Below are 21,153 nucleotides of genomic sequence, written 5' to 3' on the forward strand. Positions count from 1 at the left end.
CGGGAGGAGGAGGAGGAAGATGAGGATGCCGTGCCCCTGGGTACGGCACTGCGGTACCTCTCCGCGTGTCGCCTGCTGCCTCCCCCCCGCCCAGAGACCCCCGGGGTCCCCGGCCCGGCGCTTTGAAGTGCCAGAGTGTTGTCAGGGGGCTGATGAGTTTGGAAATCAGCTCTGGATATAAATAGCTTTTTTTTTTTCAATGCCAAGTGAAGGGGTAGGAGGGGTGCCTCAGTGCAACTTTTTGGAAGCGAGATGAAAACTTTTTGGGGGGGGAGGGAGAGAAAAAGCAAGATTTTTCCAAGGAGCACGTGGGTCTCGCCTGCTCCTTTAATATTTATTTGCTAAACCAAGTACACTAAAGCAACTAAACAAGCAAAACCGGGAAGTAATTGAGAGTTAAACCTGAGCGCACGCTGCGTTACCAATGCAATCCAGCTACTGAGGACTAGTCGGTGTTTGCATGAGCAACCACATGGTTCAAATTCCCATCCTATAGACGTCCTATGGAAATGTAACAGGTACGTTCTGCTTCACCAGATACCTCTTTCTCAGCCTAGGCCCTTTAGGGCTAGATACTGCCATTGCCGCCTCCAGAAAATGAGCTCCTAAAAAGACCATCTCTATGAATAAAGCATGGGTGGGATAAAACTCTGTGCTTCAGCTTTTTCGGATTACTCGGGGAGCAGCTGTATGGTCTGAAATGTAAATGTCTGTGAGGAAATGGTCTCTTCTGCAACACACAAGAGCTAAAGCCACCTAGCACTTTTGTCTTTAGAAAAAGAAATCTATCCACTGTAAGTACACCAAGATCAGATTATTTGTTTACTCCCACCTAGCCACTTTTTCTGTTGCACGTTTCATTTCTTAAACAGAAAAAAAACCCACCCAGTTTTAAGAACATGGTTGCATTTGCAGCTCGGACATAAAATTGGAGTATTTTCTGGGCAATTCTGACTGCTCACGTGTCCTCCAAAAAAGCTTTTGCATTTGAAACACAGGCAACTATTTTGCCAACAATCTCATAGCTGCAGTAGATTGCAGTTTTACTGACCATGCCACCCAAAAATAATTACAGTAAGTTTTATTTGACATTTATTTTTAATTTTTCATCAATAAAATTGTCAGATGAAATCCAGAAAACAGTATGCCGCCTAAGGTCCTTCAATGTGACCTGCCTGATCAAAGCATTATTGCTAGTATAAATGTTCTAGGAAGGGCTGCTTTTCTTTAGGCGAAGCTTCACTGACTTCACTCCCCCCCTGCCCTAAAATCCACTGATGCAACTGCACATATCCACCCAACTGCACATATCCTGAGTACAAAACACAAAGTTACGCTCTAGCGTGAAGTCTCTACATGGGGAGTTTTGCTTGGATTAAGATTTCGAAACTGAGCCCATAATAAGATATGCCATAAAACCTCAAACAACCCTCCTCCCCCGGGGATATTTATCTTACACATTTAATTGCCCAGTAAAATAAATTCTGTATGTGTACACTTACATGGGAAGGATTTTGATCTGGTAATTTTGGTGTATCTTCTGATCTGTAGCAGCTTAGAATGAGTCTATACTGACATCCTTAGAAACTGTGGAGACGCAGAAACTGTGCCCTGCTAAATAACGCCTATTCAGCCGCTAAATATTTACACATAGGCAGGAATGAGCTTTCCTTGCAATGCTCTCTCTTAACTATATATTAGCATTAAAGAAGAAAAATAAATGCAAGTCATTTAAGCATAGGCCAAATCCCTGCTTCTGCTAAAGCAGATAACAGAGCTCCACTGACTTGCATGTAGCAGAATGGGGCTCCTTCCTGTTACCTTCATGTCATATTAACACTGTCGTTTTTATAATGACTTCCCTCTCAAAGCACTCGCGACTGTATAATAAGCTTCAACAAACCCTCGAGAGGTGCGGTGTTATTAGTTTATCTGCTTTACAGATAAGTAAACTGATGTAAGGGGAAGATAAGGAATTTCCCCAAGGTCTTGCAGCTGGTTTGCTGGAGATCAAGGGAAGGAAAGGAAACCAAGAACTGGGACTGAACTAGCCACCGGACCAGTATCCGCTCCTCCTACTGCTGGTGACAATGTGTCCCACGGCCAGGAAAGCGGTATTACGAGGAGCGGCAGGTGATCAGCATCTCTATAAAACAGGTCATTTCCCGTACCTACCTGTGCTCTTTCCTAGCTAAACTTGGGCACCCGTGTTTGAAACTCTCAGCTTCTCTAATGATACGCTGGTGTTGCATCCATCCCGGCATGATATGATATATTGGAAGCAGAATTTCAGTCTTTAGTGCATTGAATAAAACACCCCAATAATTCCAAGACATGTTTAAAAAACAAAGCCTGGTATTACCCACAGCAGAGTTTGAATAAAATCTACTTCGATACGTCTGTGCCAACATTAGAACTGCTGTCTGCAAGGCATATATTTTAAAGTGTCAAATAATTACAGAAAGCCGTATTATTGGAAAATGACTGTTGGACGCTCTGATGTCCAAAACAATATTAATCCGCGCAAAAAAACTCTGAAGTGATTTTTTTTTAACAAGCAACTTCCAAAGCTGTAGTCTTTAATCTAGCCCAGCTTGCATGCAGCTGCAATACATTTAGCCTTTAACATTAGCTCTAGCCATTGTCCTAGCACATGCCTACACCCCACGACACTTTATGGTATTAAAAGCAATGCTGTATGGCTAGAGCAACTTGTCACTAAGATATATCACTCGGTGGAGAGCAAAACAAAAAAACAGTGAACAGCATGGCTTTTTTTCCATGGCAGCCTAGACTACGGGTCTAGTTTGCTTGGCTCAGTTGTGTTCATGTGGTGTTTTATACCAACGTGTCCTGCCTGCCTCCCTGACAACTATGGAGTAAAACCTCTGGAAGTGAGTGAAAGAGCAGGCCATGCACTGGATAATCCGGTATAATTGTTCCATATAGCCATTGAAGGAATACCAACCCGCTATATGTATAATCTAATGGCAGTCAAGAGCTGATGTAATCACTCTTACGCTAGCCTCCTCCCTATGTCAAAGGAAAACGAGGGTGTGGTTGGAAGATGGAGGTTACGGCTGACGTGCACCCACATTACAGCCGTCCTGGGGATTTTCACCTTGGTGTCCATTACAGCAGGTGCAGACACCACCATGCCAGATTCAGCTCACAAGGACAAACCAACCGGACAGAGATTCAGGCCGTCATCATCACACCCAGGAAATCAGACAGTTACTTATACACTGGACAGCAAACTTTTTATTTTCCAAAGGGTGGTATTACCATACTGACACAATGGAGCTTTTCCAAATCTAGTCGGGAAATTTGTTCAGAGCAAGTTTGGGGCCACGCTTGCGAGTGCTGTGCATGAAGGACAAAGCGTTGCGTCAGCCTCCCACAGGAGTGAGGCCCCCCACACCTGAGCGCACACCGTCCCTCCTTGGGCAGCAGCTCCTTAGGACTCCCCTTGGGAGAGGCACAGGGTTATTAGCAGCCAGCAGCCACCTAGCCTGTTTACACCAGGCAAGTTTAAGCGATTGCGAAGCCCCAGCGCGTTTGCAAATGAAATCAGGCCCGGGCTGATAAGCTGCTCCCTTAACACTACCTGCTCTGGAGCAGAGCCCTCTGACTTCACGGGGTGAAGAGTCTGCACAGAAAGGAGCTATGCAGAAAAAGGCTCAAGCTTAGCTTTCTTTTCCTAAGTCTTTGGCGCCCCTGTGTGTCTCCTTTTTGGGAAATTCAGTGGCAGAACAACCCCAGACTTTTCTTCCTTCAACCCAGCACCAGAAACACCACGCTTGAATGTGGGAGAGCTCTGCAAGGGCAGCCTGGACAACGCTACCCAACAGCCTGACCCTAATTTGAGCTGTGCAATTTCCCCTCCTTACCTATCCTCCTTTAGATGCCGGAATTGCCTTCCTTGGCAACTTTATCCAAAGTGACTAATGTTTTTAAAGCACCACTTCCTGGAGTCATGACATTTATCACCATCTTTTCTACAACCCTGTATCTCCCAGTATGCATGAGGTACAGACTGGGAAGACCCTTAAAGACAAGAAGGAAAAATAAAGCATTCGAAGTATCTCAGGCTTTCAAGGGGTCAGATTTACGAATTGGACAGGCAATACGGTACTTGTGGCAAATACACGTCTATATCTCTGCATCAGGATTGCAATATAAGCCCCTGTGTTCTTCAAAGGTGACAGCAGTAGCAGAGGAAATTCAGCATAAAAACTTCAGAAAATCCTAAGAGGAACTGTAAATATTTCTCTGTAAGGTAGGTGGCATTATTTATCCCATATCTTCAAGATAACTGGGACACAAAGGAATGAAGTGAGTTGCCTAAGGGTACAGGGATGTGGTGAGACGGCTGGACAAAGAGGAAGGGAACCCAGCCAGCCTGAGTTCTGGCAAGAGTTACTCTGTCAGAGGTCCTGGTATAAATGGGCTCTGCAGAAGTGAGTCTCCTAAGTCTTTGTCCCCTTTCCTGTCTTCCAGCTGTCTGTACTTATTTCAAAACATACAAGAGATGTGCATGTCTGAGGGGTGCAGTGGTTATTTGGGGCTATCCAGAAAACACACACACGCTCTGCAAAGTGTCACTGGAAAAATATGACACGCAAATGCAGACAGGCTATCACTTGCCCCAGAGTCAGCTTTGTACTTAACCTCGCTAACCTGAAACAGGCCCTCCTCTCCTGACACCCTTCCCTGCCTTTAGACAGGTGGCCCCAGCTGTAGGCGATGTAGATGTAGGCCTGCCCTGCCCATATTTATGGGTGGGTGGTTGCCCTGCCTTTGTTTCCCACCTGGAGTGCTTATTGTTCCTTTCACCAGCTCTTCCATGACAGCCTCCCTTGTCGCAGGTAAATCTGGCCCCTAAGGCTACAGCTCCCCACACTAGGGGAAGCTGCCCCAAAAGGCATCTCTCACCTCTCTCCCCCTCATTTCTTGTTCTGTTTCCACCCTTCCCCTCCCCTTGCACAGTATCGGGTTGCCCCACCAAAGCTCTTGGTGAGGCACACTGCTGAAGTCAGCCAGCCAGCTTAAAATAACCTTGGAGAGAAAAGGGAGGGGGGTGCTTAAATCAGGGGACTTGTCCTGGGTAAGGACCCAAGACATCTGCCTTGCTGCCCACCTCCCTGCTGGATACAGGCATGTCTTAACCCCTGCCCAGTCTTGCAACATGCTACAGGTTGAGTTTCAAAACTTGTGAATAAGCTACTTCTTAATCTTCTTTTAGACCCATTAAGGAACCTGAGCTTTGTTAATAGTCCTGTGTTCATGTGGAGCCTCCTCAGGATGAAAACCTTTCCTTGTGTTCCTGGGACTCCTGCTCCTGGCAGCACCAACGGTGGGAGGATGGTCTTCATCTCAATGGGGTGAAGCTCTTTTGCTTACCTCTGTTTTGTGCTCTTCCTGCACAGGGGAAAGTGGTGCTGCTTCATTTTGGGAAGGCCAGTGTTGATTGCAAAAGCTGGTGGCTAATTGAGTGGGTGAGTGTGGGGGTCAAACTCAACCCTGCAATCGTATGAAATTGAAGGAAAAGGGTTTCTATATTTTTGCTTTACAGCAGGGCCCATTAGCTAAATAGGGGATCTATCCCACTTGTGAGGGAGCACAGCACAAATATAGCTCCTAAGGGCTGTAAGCCCCAACTGCCTACGCTAATGGGTCATGCATTGGCTTGACCCAGTTTACAGGCTGTTGATTGAGCATAAGAATTTAGAGCAGGAACAAAAAAATTGTCCCATAAATAGGCTGTCTGCATTTTAAACTAAATTAGCCCCACAGTGAATGGCCTCCTCTACTGAATTACAGCATGACTGAGCCTGCGTTGGGGATTGAAAGGGATTCATGTGGCTGGTTAAGAGCAGCATTATTAAGATTGTTATTGGGGGCTGGATCAGGCCCAATATGAATGCAATTATTCAGGACCTTTGAGCTACAATTATGTGTGACAGAAGAAGTCTAAGTAGCTGATGGCAGAGAGTATTTGGCCTTTACGGCCGTGTAACTCATATACAAGCAGACAGGGCTTAGGGCACTGACAGACGGGTTGTGGTGAAGCTTGCTGTGCTGGTTGAAGATGTTTCCGTCTCCAGCCGCTCACTCCAATAAAAGAGCTGGCAGAAGGGAATTCGTTCCTGAGCCTCAGTCGCTCCAGGGAGAAGCTCAGCACCTCAGGCTGTGGTTTCACACCACGGAGAGTTCAATGACAATAGCAGCCTTAAGGGATTCACACCCTCTTCCTCAGCCTCCTGACAACTTTTTGCAGACCTGCTGGATTGATTTAGTTCATTAAAGAAAAAAAAAAAAGGTAGGGTCGATTACCCTTTCCTCCAAATTTAAGCAGATCAGTTCCTGATTATAGTCTGGCCCAAGCTCTCCAGCCTGTGGAGCTGAAGGTGTAGGATAGGGACAGCCAGTGTTGCTGAGGACAGCCACCAATTTGGAAACCAGGGCCTTACCTTAAACTGCTGCTGAGGGTGCTTTTCTCCTGCCTCCCTTCCATTCCTGTGCCTGGAAAGCGGCTTGGCTCCTGCTGGAGAGGCTGCCCGCAGCCCTCCTGGAGGACGGGAGCATTTGCCCTTGCAGGCAATCTCTTCTCGCTGGACTGTGCCCTGCAAGCAAGGAGACAGAAAAGCATGTATGAAATCAGAGTGGAAGCAGCGTGGAAAAGAGTGTTTGGAACAGCATGAAATTTCGCATGCGTTTTCATCTCCCAAGTTCGTCCCAGCCTGTTTACACACAGCAGAAAACACTGCCTCTTTATAATGGGTGACTACCTACAATTTATTGGAACTGAGCTGTTGCTAAACACATGGAGTAGCGATGTATTAACACATTGTAAAAGGCTGTTTGATCACCATGGGATTCCAGATGAGCTAACAACAGAAAATAAGCCGTGATTCACAAATGACTCATTTCAGCATTTCTCTTTGATGCAGCAGTTCAAGCAAGCCCTGTCTATGCACATTCAAATGAGTTCACTGAATAGTCATTGAACCCAGCAATGCCGTGCTTACAAAGTCGTTTTTACAAAGTCTAAGTACAGTTTTTAAGTATAAAAATTGGGCAATTTCTAGCAAGCCGTGCCAATGCGTGACTCTTAGTCACTCCTGCCGGCAACCCCTTCCTACGCTTAAAACCTCGACACCAAATACTGGTTTTCCATGATGCAAGTCCTCCAAATCTGGGGGTCCTGAGAAATCACCCCCTGTGAGTCGTGCATCTCCTGTCAGGTTGGAAGTAACAGCAAAGGGTGGCATGTCCCAACGGGACGCGTTTCCCACGGATTCGGCACGACGGTGCCCGCTCCTGCCTTGCTCCTGCCTTGCCCCTGCCCGGCTGCCGGCGCTGCCAACCCTCCTCCTCCTCCTCAGCCCGGTCACCGCTACCGGCCGCGAAACCTCGGCGATACCTTAGTCAGCATTGCCATCCAGTGGCACAAGGGACAAATGACAGCGGAGAGAGGCTTGCCGGCAGGAGGGGGGGACCTTCGTTAGTTTAATCGCTATACCCGGTGACGGTGCGGCTCGACAGGTTGGCCCAAACTTGAGCAGCAATCTAATGGTTGGATATAACACATCGTTTATTGACAGCTTGCTGTTAACCGGGATGTTGCTGAGAAGGGGGTGAACGTTTAACGTAACCAGGGAATGGTGGGCTAACTGAAGGGCACCCGGCCTGTTTCAGAGAATGGTTGCCAGTGGATCCTAAATCCTGCTTGTATTTGGAGTTGTTTGCTTCACCCCTTTCCCGCCCCCGGGATAGTTTTTTGGTACTTTAGTAGGCAGAAGTTTGCTTTACTATTGCTTTATAGATTGCAGAGCTGAGTAAATTAAAAATGGTCACTCTAATGCACTTGCCTGGCCATAGAATTTTTTCCTGAGATGCTGCTAGCCAGGATGCCCCCCAAAGCCTCAAGCATTAAGTAACTAGTGCAGAAGACTATTGGTAAAAATAATCCGCAAAAATATAGGGTCATTCTTTTCCCAAGAAAACTTGCAATTTTTACATTGATCTGGTTTGGGCTTTGGAACATATCTATCGCCCACCCACTCTTCATGGCTTGGCCATGCTGCCATTTCTTGTTGCCCAGAGGGAAATCCTCTGAATCAGCTGGGTCGCAAAGGACCAAAGCCCAACCCAAGGGAGCCAATGGCAGTCACCTTCCACTACCAATTGGATAAAAAAACCAAAAAACAACTGCTTGGGTTTCAGTGGTTGCAGAAGAGGAGTCAAAAGGACTGTTTTCTTTTTACAAAAGCTGGGTAGACGGGACAGCACAGAGGTTACTCTGCAAGCCCCAATGCAGCTGCCAGCCCCACATCGTGAAGCAGGTCTTGCTGCCACAGCGGAGCTTATCACCACGGGACAGAAGGTCCTGGCTGGTGAATGCCAAGGGCAGACTGCTTGGGGACAGTGTGGTGGCCTGCAACAGTTTTGCCACAGAGAGCTGATACACAACCCTAGCGTCTATGCAACTGAAACCAGGGTGGAATATGTGATACTTAAGACCAGGCAGCCAACAGGAACAGGACCACCCTCCTGGTGTCCCCGTGGAAGCAGTCAGAAAGTGAGAACCTGCAGAGGCTTCAGCCATAGCTCCCCAACTGGCTACGTAGTTTTCCACATTGGTGTGGTAACAGCAGGACTGGCTGAAGGAAGAGAGAGCAAGAACCCACCTGCGCAAGAGAAAGGTAAAGCAGGGGGACATCGACAGACATGGTGTGCTTTTAGACCCAATTGAATAGGATGTAAAACACCACAAATTTCATGCTGTACACACAGCGGCATCACTAGAGCTCAGTCCCCGAGCAGGCTGGATATTAAATTGATCAAACTGGTAATGAAAGTGGGAATTACTCCATCTCAGCCGACACAAGGCAGGTGACCTTATTAAAAAATATGCCAGTGTATTTAATGGGGTAGGGCAGTTTCTTGGGGAATTCATGATTAATGTGGCTATAACTCTGGAGATCCCACAGCTAATGCCCCTGGAAAAAGTCTTACTTCCACTATGAGATGGCCCGGCTGAAATTTTTGAGATGGGACTGTCTGAATACAGGCACATGAGTTCAGCTTTCGGCTTTCTTTGTTTTCTGATAGAGAAGCCAAGTCACTCAAGAACTGCTGCATTGATTAGAGGAGATGGTGGCCTCATGCTGGACGCAGCAAGCTAAGAAACCTTAAAGCCTGCTGAGGGATGCAATGTGCCTCTCTGTGGCCTGTTCAGGCTAACCACGGGGAGCAACTCAAACTCCCATACTGTTTAGTCATCACCGAAACAACCGAAGCCACTGTCCGAGACACTGACTGCATGTAATGTCCTGAGCAAGACCTGACTTGGAGAAACCTCAGTATCCACTGACAACCAACGGCCTGGAGCAGGGCAGCGTTTGCAGCTGTCTTGAGCTATATACATGTATATGAAAAGGATCTGAGAGTGAGAAAAGCAACTGTGTGTGCAGCTCTGAGAGGAAGCAGGAACTTATGAGGGTCATAACATCCCAGCCCAGTATTGTGTCCCTAGCAGGTGCCAGAGCTGAGGCCTACGGAAGAGCAAAGGAGCAAGGCAAGCAAATGTGGCTCTTCTCCTGACGCCCTTCCAGCCTTCAACCATTTGCAGACCAGGGTCTTCCCCAGATGGATGTGGTTGCTGTGATTCTAAAAACGGTCCTTTCTCTCGTGAACTTACCCAGCCACTTCTTAAACAGAGACCACAGAGAGATGGAGTGAGCAGAGGTTTAAGAGTAAAGCAGCCTGTTTTCTTCTGCTTGCTGTAGGTACGGGGAAAAGAGGCCTTTGTGCACATTCTTTGCAAATAAAAAGCAGTATAGCAAAACCTAACCTAAATATAGGCTTGGGGTTCAGGCCAAGGAGCATTATCAGTGTGAGCAACAGGCAAGAAGCTGTAAGTAGTTCCCAAACAGAGAAATCAAGCCAAATGGGAAGAAAAGAAACAGACACTTGCAGAATTTTGAGACTGCAGAGTGGAGTTGCAGTTCAAGGCAGGATCCAGGCACGCTGCAAAAGGAAAGTCCCAGAAAGCACCGTGAAATAACACATCACGGGACAGAAAACCCACGCCAGGGTACCAGCTGCCAGCTATGTATGGTAACTGGGGAACCCAATAAGAAAACCCTGGCCTGGGAGAGGCAGTTTAGCAGGAAGGGACCAGACAAGACGAGGCTGGCTGCAGGAGCTGAGGAATGCGATGTTGTGCAAGGCAGGAGATTTCCAGTAGTTTTCTAGCCTCTTTACAACCTTCCAGCAACCCAATATGGGGATACTAGATTGTCCCAGCTTCGGTAATGCCATCAGGGTCTGTCTTCAACCTCATGGCGACTGGTGATTGCAGCCACTGCCCTTCCCGTAAGAGAGCCATAAAAAGTTTTTGCATAAGCAGTAGAACAAGGGGCCAAAACATAAGCATGAGCCTCCACCCAAAACAAAAGCAAACAGGAAGGTGCTTGGCAATTTGCAACACTCAGGAGTGAAGTTCGGGGCTTTTGCTGAGCGCTGTTTTGGGTGCGCGTACATCAGCATCTCTAGAGGATAATCAGGAAAAAGACATGGAGATGGATGTGAAAACTTAATAGAGCCTGAAGGAGGGCTGGTTCTGAAAAGGGTGATACTGGTTAATTGGTGTAGATGGCAAGGATAGGGGAAAAAGACTGTCATCACAGCAGGACAGTGGCGATTTTAAGTGCAAGTTTGGGTCTTACACAGTGTGAGGCAGATGGATCACCAACACAGATTGCTTTGCCCAGACTGTTGGTTATACGAAGAGGAGATCTTGGCATACAGTAAAGCCTCCAGAGGGAAAACGAGTCAATGGAAGCTAATCTTAGGCTAAACCTTAAGAAAAACATTGTACTTTGGGCTACAAAAGGCAGCACTTGTGCTGGCGGGAAGAAAACCGCAGCTGCACAGCACTGGCCGACTTCTTCCCCAGTCTGGCAACCAGTGTTTGTCACTAGTCGCAAGTTACTTCTGCCAGGGGCTTGTCATTCCTCACTAAGAACCTGGCAGGCTCTAATGGTCATGGATGTCTAACGTTATCTCCCAAGCAGGCCTGGAGTGCAGCATGATGGGGACACTTTCAATCCTAAAGCCCTTTGGGAGACTCCGGATCCCTACAAACCAGGTGGCACCTCACTGCTGCTCATAGCCTGGTTGGGTGGGAAAGAGACTTTTCAAGGCAAGTCCTGGCTTGGTTCTATCTAAAGCTAATAAAAAGCCTGTCCCAGCCAGGAAGACTTTAAGGGCAACAGATACCTACCACAGCCCTCTGAAAGAGGATCCTGATAATTCATGGAAAGAAAGCTAAGCAAAGAGATGGAACAGGCATCAAGCTAATTTGTGTTCTAATGAGAAAAGACATGAGAGGTGAAATACCTGTCAATAGGCAAACAGTTACAGATTCATAATGTATTAAATGTTTTTTCTTTATGCTTAGGATGAATCACAAAAGTATCATACAAACGCTTTTCCTTCTAGAGTGGTCCAGGACTATCTTGAGCTTACCAAAATTGCAACACTAATGGTAAGTAGCAGAGATGACGAGCATATTTCTAGAAATGATGACAAAGTCCTTTTGTTAACAGTTCCTAGATGTAATAGGATCCCCAGCCCAGTTACAGCCAAGCTAAGAGATACTGTAACACAGACAATCATAGGAAAGAGAGCTGGAAAAGACCTAGAAAATTACCAGGTCTGGACCAGTATGACCTGCAAAACTGCTGAAAAAGCTACGCCTAACCTGCTCCTGAAAACCATCAGTGGGAAAATTCCAGTCTCTCCAGACAATCTAATCCACATTTAACTGTTTATCACTACAAAGCTTCCCTAATGTCTGATCTTCACCTCTCCTGATGCTATCTAAGATGATTAGTTCTTGTCCTATGCACAGAGAACATGGAGAATCAGCTACTCCCTTCCTATTTGCATCAGGATTTGCTTCTGGTTTTCCTTTTTGGCATATTTGAAGACTTTCTGCCTATTTCCTTTTTTTTAATGACAAAATAACCATATGTATTTTTCAGTCATCCCTGACAGGTGATGTTTTCTAGATCCCTATGGACTTGATGCTCATTTCATACCTGGCGACAAATTATATTGCCAGAATAAAGAGCATGATAATGCTAAACGTTTAGGGGAGCCGTTAGAAATAAAAGGAGTCATCCATGTACCTGCTCTCTCTCTGGCATAGCCAGACACCTGTACCAGCAGGCAAGGCTGTGGTTAGCCTTGCTTGGCAGAGCAGGTCACTCCCAACCTGCAGATGGAGTTGCTTTACTCCTCTAGCTGCTAAGGCACCTGTAGCCGGGAACGGGCCCTTGGCCAAGCAGAGGCCCGGCTGCAGGTACACTGCCCTGACCTGGCACCTCCCTAAGGGTCTGACACCAGCTGCCCCACTTCACCCACTGAGGGGAACACCTTGGGTTCATGTTCATAAGGTTAGCAAGTGCCCAAATGTTCGCAAAATCCAGTGTAAGCTACCTTTGGACACTCCTCCAGTGCAAATAATAGCTGCATGTGTACATTTGTGCTTTACTGTACACTAATGCGTACTTTAATCTGCAGTAAGAAAACAGATCTCTCTCCATGCCTCGACTACACCAGTGTCACCTATAAAATCCAGTCATATTTAACAGAAGAAAACCAACTTCACCACCACAGCCTGCCTGTCCTCTATTAGGACATGTTTAATTACGTCTTGCTTTCTCTGCGCAGGAGGATAAATGAGCAGGGAAGAGAACACCGTGCTGTTGCTCCTGAGCAGCTGATGAGGGGTAGTTTGCACAGAGGTGAGAATGTGTCCCTGTTGGAATTTAATTGGAGAATTAATCTACAACTCACCAATACCTGAGACAGGGTTTTTCCATTGAGGTGGCTCATGTGATATGTATACTCTATTTCTTTGTTTCCCTGCTCTTTTTTTTGTGTGTGTGTGTGATTTCTGCCTATAATCCAAACCTGTAGAGTGCTATGCTTTGGACCAGTAGCAAGTCTGACTTGCAAAATGCGCTCTGCTAGAGACTAGGCAGCTTACCTATTCCTGAAACCTTTATATCTAAATTCCTGAAACCTTTATATCTAAAAGTCTACCGCACATTCAGACAAACAGCGAAGTTCCCACAGTGTAGGAGGCTCTGCCTCCGGAGCTTGAGAGCACGGCAAGACAAAAGCGGATGGGATGGTGTATTGTCTGGTCCCTACTGTTTGTGCAGACAGATGTGCTCACTGACTGCGTACGATTAGATTACTCAATGATTTTACTGGACCGTGTGAGCTGAGCTAGCGTTTGCCTTGATGTGTCATTTCATCTCTCCTCCCATTTGCTGCGAGTGCTGCTGCGTTGTGACTGTCCGGTGTCAGTGCGTCTGCCTGAGAGCTCCTGTTTCAGGTAGGCTTGTATTTTCTTCTCTTTGAATAGCCAGATTATGGCTGGGGGGGGAGGGGAAATGCTCTGAACAGGAAAACAAGGGAGGGCAGAAGAGAAGAGAGAGGAATAAACTTTAACTGCTCTTGTGCTAAGACTGCTTTCTCTTTCCCCATGATACAGTGTGTATATACCTTCCAGCTCAGGCAGGGCGTGTGAGTAAGGCACGTGTTAGAGAAGATTGCTTCCATGCAGGGCTGCTCCAAGAGGAGAGTTTTGGGGAGACCGTGCACATTGCACGGCATCCCAGAGCAGCACTAGACCAAGGCAGATTCATCTTAGTGCAAGAAGGTGCGAGGGAGGAGGAGATCCTTTACTTGGGCACAAAACAGTGGACTCTGGCTACCTGCATTTCCTAACCAGAAAAACCACACTGAGGAGAAATTGTTTGCTCACAATGGCCTTGCTGTGATTTTAACAATGGTGCCAATTCAAACTGACCATTTTTGCATGCGAGGATCATGAAAAGGAATGTCATAATACAGATGGTTTTGTCCTAACAATAGAATAGAAAACGCCAAGTGACTCCAAACAGACACGAAATGTATAATGTTTGTCACTGCTGACCGAGGCCAAACAGGAACTCAAAACTAATGTGCAAATCCTGTGTGCACCTTGCTTTTTAATTAGCTGACAAATTAGCTGAAACCAATTACCTATATTGATTAAGGCCAGGAGCGGTTTACTGAGTACTAACTATATTCCTACGATAATACCCTCATTGTCTGGAAAGGTCTGTTCCCATTCATCCACAGGGAAGCCGTTTCAATTGCTAATCCTACTGGGGAGCGTGTTTCCACTACAGGAGCCACACCAAAAGCTCCTCGCATACTAAAATGAGAACTGCTACAATGCAGGTCCAGGAAACAATAAAAAGGAGCTTCACTGCAAGTCTCAGTCAGCAGCAGTTTTAGTTCTGCCAGCACAGACCCCTCTTAAGCAGCCTATGTCGGATAGCATGGTAAATTTGACCTCCTCTTATCTTTTGTCCAGTAACTCTGGTTTTGCACCCAAAATATGCTGAGGTCCAGTACAAACCGCGACAGAAAAAGCCACAGGCATCATGAGGTCTGCCGCCACCTTGCTGCTTTTTCACTGACATTTGCCATAACATTGTTCAGATTTACGTCTAGATTTGGCTTCTCCCTGCATCTGAACTTCAGACGAATCTGTAAAATCTACAACTCACCAATACCTGAGAAAGAGTTTTTCCATTGAGGTGGCTCATGTGATCTCTATATTCTATTTCTTTGTTTCCCTGCTCTTTTTTTTTTTCTTCTTTTTTTGTGATTTCTGCCTGTAATTCAAACCTGTCATAATTCTGAAGCAGCAATGACTGGTACACTTGGGTGGTTAAAAAAAAAGTTCCTGTAAGTAAAAAAATAGAATGATACAAGAGGTAAATATGAGGTTTTCCTGTCACAGGGTGCATGCACAGGCAGATTTACAGCTATATGATACATGCAGGGAGAGTGGGGAGGGAGCAGTGAAGAACATACCCATAAATTGAATTCAGGGACACTGTGGAATATGTAGTGCCGGCTATTCATTGCCAAGCCAGTAATTATGCAATGTGTCTGTTTAATCTTCAGGGTGCTATGGTGCAGCTTCCATCTGCAAGTTGTTCGCTACTTATGCTGCTTCCACATCAATGATGACTACGAAACTATTAATACCGAAAGTAAGTACAGCAGCTGTATACTACGCATCAGACGGTTGCATGCGTTCTCCAGCAGGAAGCAAGGGCAGCCAGCAAAACAAGCTGTTTGTGGTATCTGATCTGACCTCTTTGCAATATTTCAAGTGAGACTCTTTTTCTGAGCAGCAATGAATACACTCAGATATTGCTTCTTCACTGCCCTGATTCTCAGTGTTTCACTTCCATTTGTTTTCTATGCTGTTAATCTGCATGCACAAAAATCTCTTAGGAGGCTGAACTTCTCGGTGAGTTCAACTTTAGCAGAAGCCTGTAAAGCGCTTACTGAAGATAAGGTGCCTTTTCTGAAGGAAAACACTTTAAAAACGTCATTCAGAGAATCCAGTTGCATGGAGTACATCACGCAGAACCACTACATCACCCGCGCCCTCTCGGCCGAGGAGGCCGCCTTCCCCATTGCCTACGTCATGACCCTGCACAAGGAGTTCGAGACCTTCGAGCGGCTCTTCAGGGCGGTGTACATGCCCCAAAACATCTACTGCATCCATGTGGACGCCAAGGCGCCGGCCCCCTTCCGGCAGGCGGTGCGGCGCCTGGTGGGCTGCTTCCCCAATGCCTTCCTCGCCTCCCGGGCGGAGCGGGTGGTCTACGGCGGCGCCTCCCGCCTGCGGGCCGACCTCCACTGCATGAGGGACCTGCTGGCCTCGGCCGTGCCCTGGCGCTACCTGCTCAACACCTGCGGCCAGGACTTCCCCTTGAAGACCAACCGGGAGATCGTCCGGCTGCTGAAGGGCCTCGGGGGGAAGAACGTCACCCCCGGGGTGCTGCCACCCCCCCATGTCACCGCCCGCACCAAATATGTGCACAGGGAGCAATTATACTCTTTCTTTTCTTTCATGCTGTGGACGTTTGTGCGCAAGGCGCCCCCGCCCCACAACATCACCATCTACTTCGGCTCCGCGTACGTGGCCGTCACCCGGCCCTTTGTGGAGTTCGTGCTGCGGGACCAGCGTGCCATCGATCTGCTGGCCTGGTCCGAGGACACCTACAGCCCTGACGAGCACTTCTGGGTGACGCTCAACAGGATCCCGGGTGAGTACACCTTCACTTTTGTTTTCTGTAGATACGCACGTGCACGCACAGCTGCGCACATGCACACACACACACAGGGACGTAAATCTGAGGCTGATTTTGACAAAGCCTAGATGAAAAATTTAATCGGATCATAACTGATATAAAAGGCTGATCTATCTATTAAGCTTACTTGCCCTTTCTGTCTGCTGAGGGAGAGATGACTGCGCCGTGCAGCATGTGCATTACCGTTCTGCATCTGAGCAGGAGGAAGCCCAGGGGACCTAAGTTCAAATTGAAATCCTTGGACATTTCAGCTGATTTTACATATAAAAATTGAGATGAAGAGGAGGTATAAAGATTAAAATATGAAAGGTATGCAAGCATTGTAGTGAAGGTGTTTTCTACAAGATGTTCATTTTGCTGGGGGGAATTCTATTTTTCCACAAATAGAAGTCAATTCCTCCCTCTCTATCTATTACTCCAGAGTCAGAAAATTTGAGTTCAGGCTAGAATCTGCTTCTAGTCTTCACATGGTTTTCTGTGGGTACACACACATGCACACACACCAGCTTTCCCATAACACCTGCAAAATAAACATGTACTCATAACCTCTGCCTAAACTCCATTGTACAAGGTCAAGGATTTGTTCAGAGAAGCAGAATCAGAGCCAGTATTTTCATCTTTACCTTATGTATTTACAATTAGTTTTACCTCGTTCATACGGCTGGGAAAGGGTCAGGAGATGCACAGGACTTCTCCCCCATGCACGTTGCTTTTAGAAGCACCTGATAGGACTTTACTGCTCCCGACTCCCTAGAGCTTCACAGCAGCCCAAAGCAGGGATATGCAGAATGGAAACAAAGATAAATTTCTTCTCCTGCCTTTTTTTTTTCTTTCCACCCTCTCCTTACTGTAACTTGTGGGAAGCTAAAACAAGGAGCAGTAACAGAGAGGCAGAGCATGTCTACTTTAACTTAAGCAGCAGACTGTGGGTCCATTTTGCAAGGCCAGTCTGCTTTCAAATTATCACATAACTCTCTCTGAGAATAGTGCTTGCTCTTCCAATAACTCTATGTTACAACTGGCATGCACAAGATGCACAAATGATTACTGATCGAGATATTTATGGTATAATCATCAGCGTATATTATTTGGAGCTAGCTAACTTTTCCAGGAAGCTGGTTGCTGTGATCTTATTGTAGTCTATTGCCTCAGAAGCAATAAACCTGGGATGAGATATGTTCTCCACGATCGGAAAGCTTTAGATGGTTGCCATTTGTTGTACTGCACTGTATAGCTTACGTAGGCTGCGTATTTCATTGTTTATTTCCATGATCATCACTGTACGCTTTCCAGTGTTGCACATTGGCACAACATTTTTTTTGTGCTTGTTCTCTTTGCATCCGAAAGAGGAATCTGAAAAAGATGAAACATTTCTACAGCAGATATGTTTCCTTCCTCTGCTTTTATTCCCTGCCATCACTTTAGGGTGAGCAAAAGCGGCCATGCAGCTCTGACAGATGTAGTCAGGACTCAGGGCTGCTGTTGTCCAGGACTTTGAATCCAAACATGAAAGCATAGTATGGAGTGTCTCATCTGAATGTATCTGATTCAGATCCAGAGCTCTGAGCAACTCTGGGGTGAGAAGTCCCTCTCAGTGCATGGGGTGTTAGCCTGGGACTTGGTTCCTGGTTCTAACAAAAACCTCTTGTCCAAGTTTGGCCAAGCCACTTCCTTTTAGCTTTTCATGCATACGAAGGGAGACAATAGTGTCAAGCAGTGGTCCAGCTGTTAGAACAAATAGTTGGAGGCCTCCAGGGAAGTGGAGAGATCATTTAAGGACCAGTTTGGATGTATCATGAAAGAACTAAACCAAACAGATATCTGTAGTTTCAGACAGCCATGATAATCTCAGTTCAGATAAAAGATAAAAAAAGACTGTTTGGTCCCCAAATCTTAAAATAGCATGCTTATTACCCAGAGTCATGCAATGAAGACCAAGGGGTTTTTTTTAGCCCCCTAAAGGCTAGAGAATTTCAATTCCCATTCAGTTGGTTTTCAAATAACAGTCTTAACTTATCTTTGGTATTTATCTCTGGCCACTTATCTCCCACATGACTCCTGTGTGACAGAAAATTCTTGAAAGTCACTTTTCAGATAAGGAAGAGAAACATGGGGAAATTAAGGGAAAGTATTTGCAAAGTATGTAGGCTTGAAGTGACTGGCCCTAAATCACTTCCCCCGGGTCGCACAAGAAGGGCACACCACCGCACTGCAGGTTAGCGGCCATGTCCCAGGCCAGCAGCATAACCACTGGGCCACCATTCCCCTCTCTGCTCACGTAGAGCAGAAAGCAGGTTCTGCTCACTGTGGGGGAGGTGTGCATCCACAGTCCATGCTACGGAGTCCTTCAGGGCAGCCTTACTGAATCTTTTTCCAAGCCAAAATCCTGTCCCCACTTTCATGCAATAGGGTCACAGCATATGCATGACTTGGGATACAGGCAGCCTCAGGTGATAATCCCTCAGGGTACCCATCGATATGTACATTGACATATGCATATGTGGGTCCACTAGTAACTAACATTGTTCAAGTGGGGAAATAAAGGTCAGGAGAAGTAATAGCAGCACTTCTCATTCAGGGACACCAACATGCTTTACAAGGGAGATCAGTGCTATTATTTCCCATTCACAGAAGCAGGCAGAAAGGGGCAAAATGGTATTCCCAGAGTCTTAAACCAGACCACAGGCAAAGCCAGCACTGGAGCACTGACACCTGACTCCCAGTCTAATGCACTGGATTAAACTGCTTTTTCAGAACTCGTTCACCTGCAGAATAACAGAGCGTGGTTGCACTGTCATTTCTGCACCAGCCCTGTTTCTTTTCTAAGGGTGAGGGTGCACAACGTGGCTGAGCGCTAAAAGCTCATTGTTGCCAAAATAGGAAATTTTCTCCTGCTCATCCCTTCCCACTCCCTTCTGCCCATCAGTCCTGTGCCAGGAGCTTTGCCAGTTCAACTCACTAGATCTGAAGAAAAACAATCTACTTTTTTCTGAGTCTGTGAATTGAATTGACTTGGTGAAGACCCTGGTCAGCACTGAAGTCAGCACAAATTAAAGCTGGGTGTGAACATGCAGATGTGAGCAAAAAGGAGAGGAAAATGGGAAGGAGAGGAGGAACAGGAGCCAAACCTTCCCCTTTCAGTGACAGTGAGCCATGAGCCTGGCTCAAGACACCTTCTACAACGCCACCTGCACACAGGCATTTTTTTAACATCTGAAGGGTAGGGCAGAAATACTTAAAGGCATTACCCACGTTTTATCAGTATCAACAGTTTCTGTATAATTTTCATCCCAATATGGACAAGAGATGTATTTGGGGAATTCAACACTACTAGTTGAACGTATTTTTGTTATTGTATTTAAAACGTATTTCTAGGAAATGAGGATACGGAGATACAAACTTTAACTTTAAAGTCCCATGGGTTATATTACTCTTACAAACCTTGCCTGTCTAAAACTGACATGCTCAGGTCTTTGTGCTAAAGCTTTTACCTATAGGAAGTTTTCTCACATTAATCACAACGAAACAAGTCATACCTTTGTCTGCTTTAATCTTCAAGATTATACCATGCACACCCTCCAACTGACAAGTAAGCTACAAGGAAATATTCAAGAGTATATGCTCAAAGCCAAAATAAATATGTTAAAAGGGCTAGCCCATAGTCTGAAGAGCAAATGTCATCTATGTGCCACAGGTAGTTTACTGCAATAGCCTGCAAAAATAGCATCTGTTTTCTACTTTCACCTTTCTGCTAGGTGCTGCTGGCACCAGGTTCATCTATACAGATGATTCTTCTGTCTTAAATGACCTGGGATAACACCAGTCTGGAAAATGTAAAAGAGTTTATTTGCAATCAGTCCTTGCCCTGGATCACTACATAGTCCTACAAATGGCTGTGCTGGCAGGACTGAAGGGGCTTGGTCGTTATGGGAATGAACAGCCAGGGTGTTTCAGGGACAGGGAACAAATCTCCAGAGGCTAGCAGTATGTGTTTAGGTAAGAGGCTCGTTTCCCAGAGCACTTTAACCACCACCCTCATTCCTTCTCTCAACACTGTGACTGAATACACTTGTGCACCTGAAAAGCAAGTCTCTTTCCTACTTCCCTGCACCTGTTTTCCAAGTTTCTTGTTCAGGTTTCATTTTAGAGAACTTCTCCCAAATTCAGGCATGCCAAGAAGGTCCTATTTTATCCAGACCAGAGGGCTCATCACGCTGCTGTTACTATGTGAGGCCTTTCCCGCAGTCACTCTTGACAGCCTCTTGGCAAGTTGGCTTCTGTCTCTGCCCTGTTACAAAGAGAGTATAACTCTTACTGCAGCCTGGGAAACCCACTCAAGGTGTTGTCTCTTTTACCCTTCTTATCCTTCCCTCGTCCAGCTACTCTGGGTGGCAGCTGTACTCAGGGTGACTTGCTTTACCAGGGTACATGCAACAGCTTCTGCCTTGTGATGGGGACAACAGTGTTCTAAGTCGCCCTCTTTAGCTTCAAACATGCATGGAGATGCTGTACCACTGAAAACCAAATGAGGTCTTAGCTGTTTAGTCATCAATGGATGCTGGCAGAACATCCTCTTCTCCACAGGGCCTCTGACCAGAGCCAGCCTTGATAATGGGGACAGCAGTGTTTTAAGTCGCCCTCTTTAGCTTCAAAACTTAACCAACATGCATGGAGATGCTGTACCACTGAAAACCAAATGAGGTCTTAGCTGTTTAGTCATCAACGGATGCTGGCAGAACATCCTCTTCTCCACAGGGCCTCTGACCAGAGCCAGCCTTGATACGCCCTTCACTCTATTCACTAGCGGACATGAAGGACCTCTCTGTTGCCAGGGGCAGGAGTTCATAGAATCATAGAATCATTAAGGTTGGAAAAGACCTCTAAGATCATCGAGTCCAGCCGT

At 46.4% G+C, this 21,153-nt stretch overlaps 1 protein-coding gene across 1 annotated transcript in view; it reads left to right on the forward strand.

Moving 5' to 3' along the window:
• The first annotated feature begins 15,283 nt into the window (after positions 1-15,283).
• The window catches only part of GCNT2 (glucosaminyl (N-acetyl) transferase 2, I-branching enzyme (I blood group)), a 19,668-nt gene continuing 13,798 nt past the window's right edge, over positions 15,284-21,153 (forward strand). The window contains exon 1 of the mRNA XM_009326541.1: positions 15,284-16,205. Coding sequence (XP_009324816.1) covers positions 15,284-16,205 — 922 coding nt within the window. The remainder of the gene's footprint in view (positions 16,206-21,153) is intronic.

Source organism: Pygoscelis adeliae, unplaced genomic scaffold (assembly GCF_000699105.1).
Source record: "Pygoscelis adeliae isolate BGI_AS28 unplaced genomic scaffold, ASM69910v1 Scaffold186, whole genome shotgun sequence".
Classification (NCBI taxonomy): Eukaryota; Metazoa; Chordata; class Aves; order Sphenisciformes; family Spheniscidae; genus Pygoscelis; species Pygoscelis adeliae.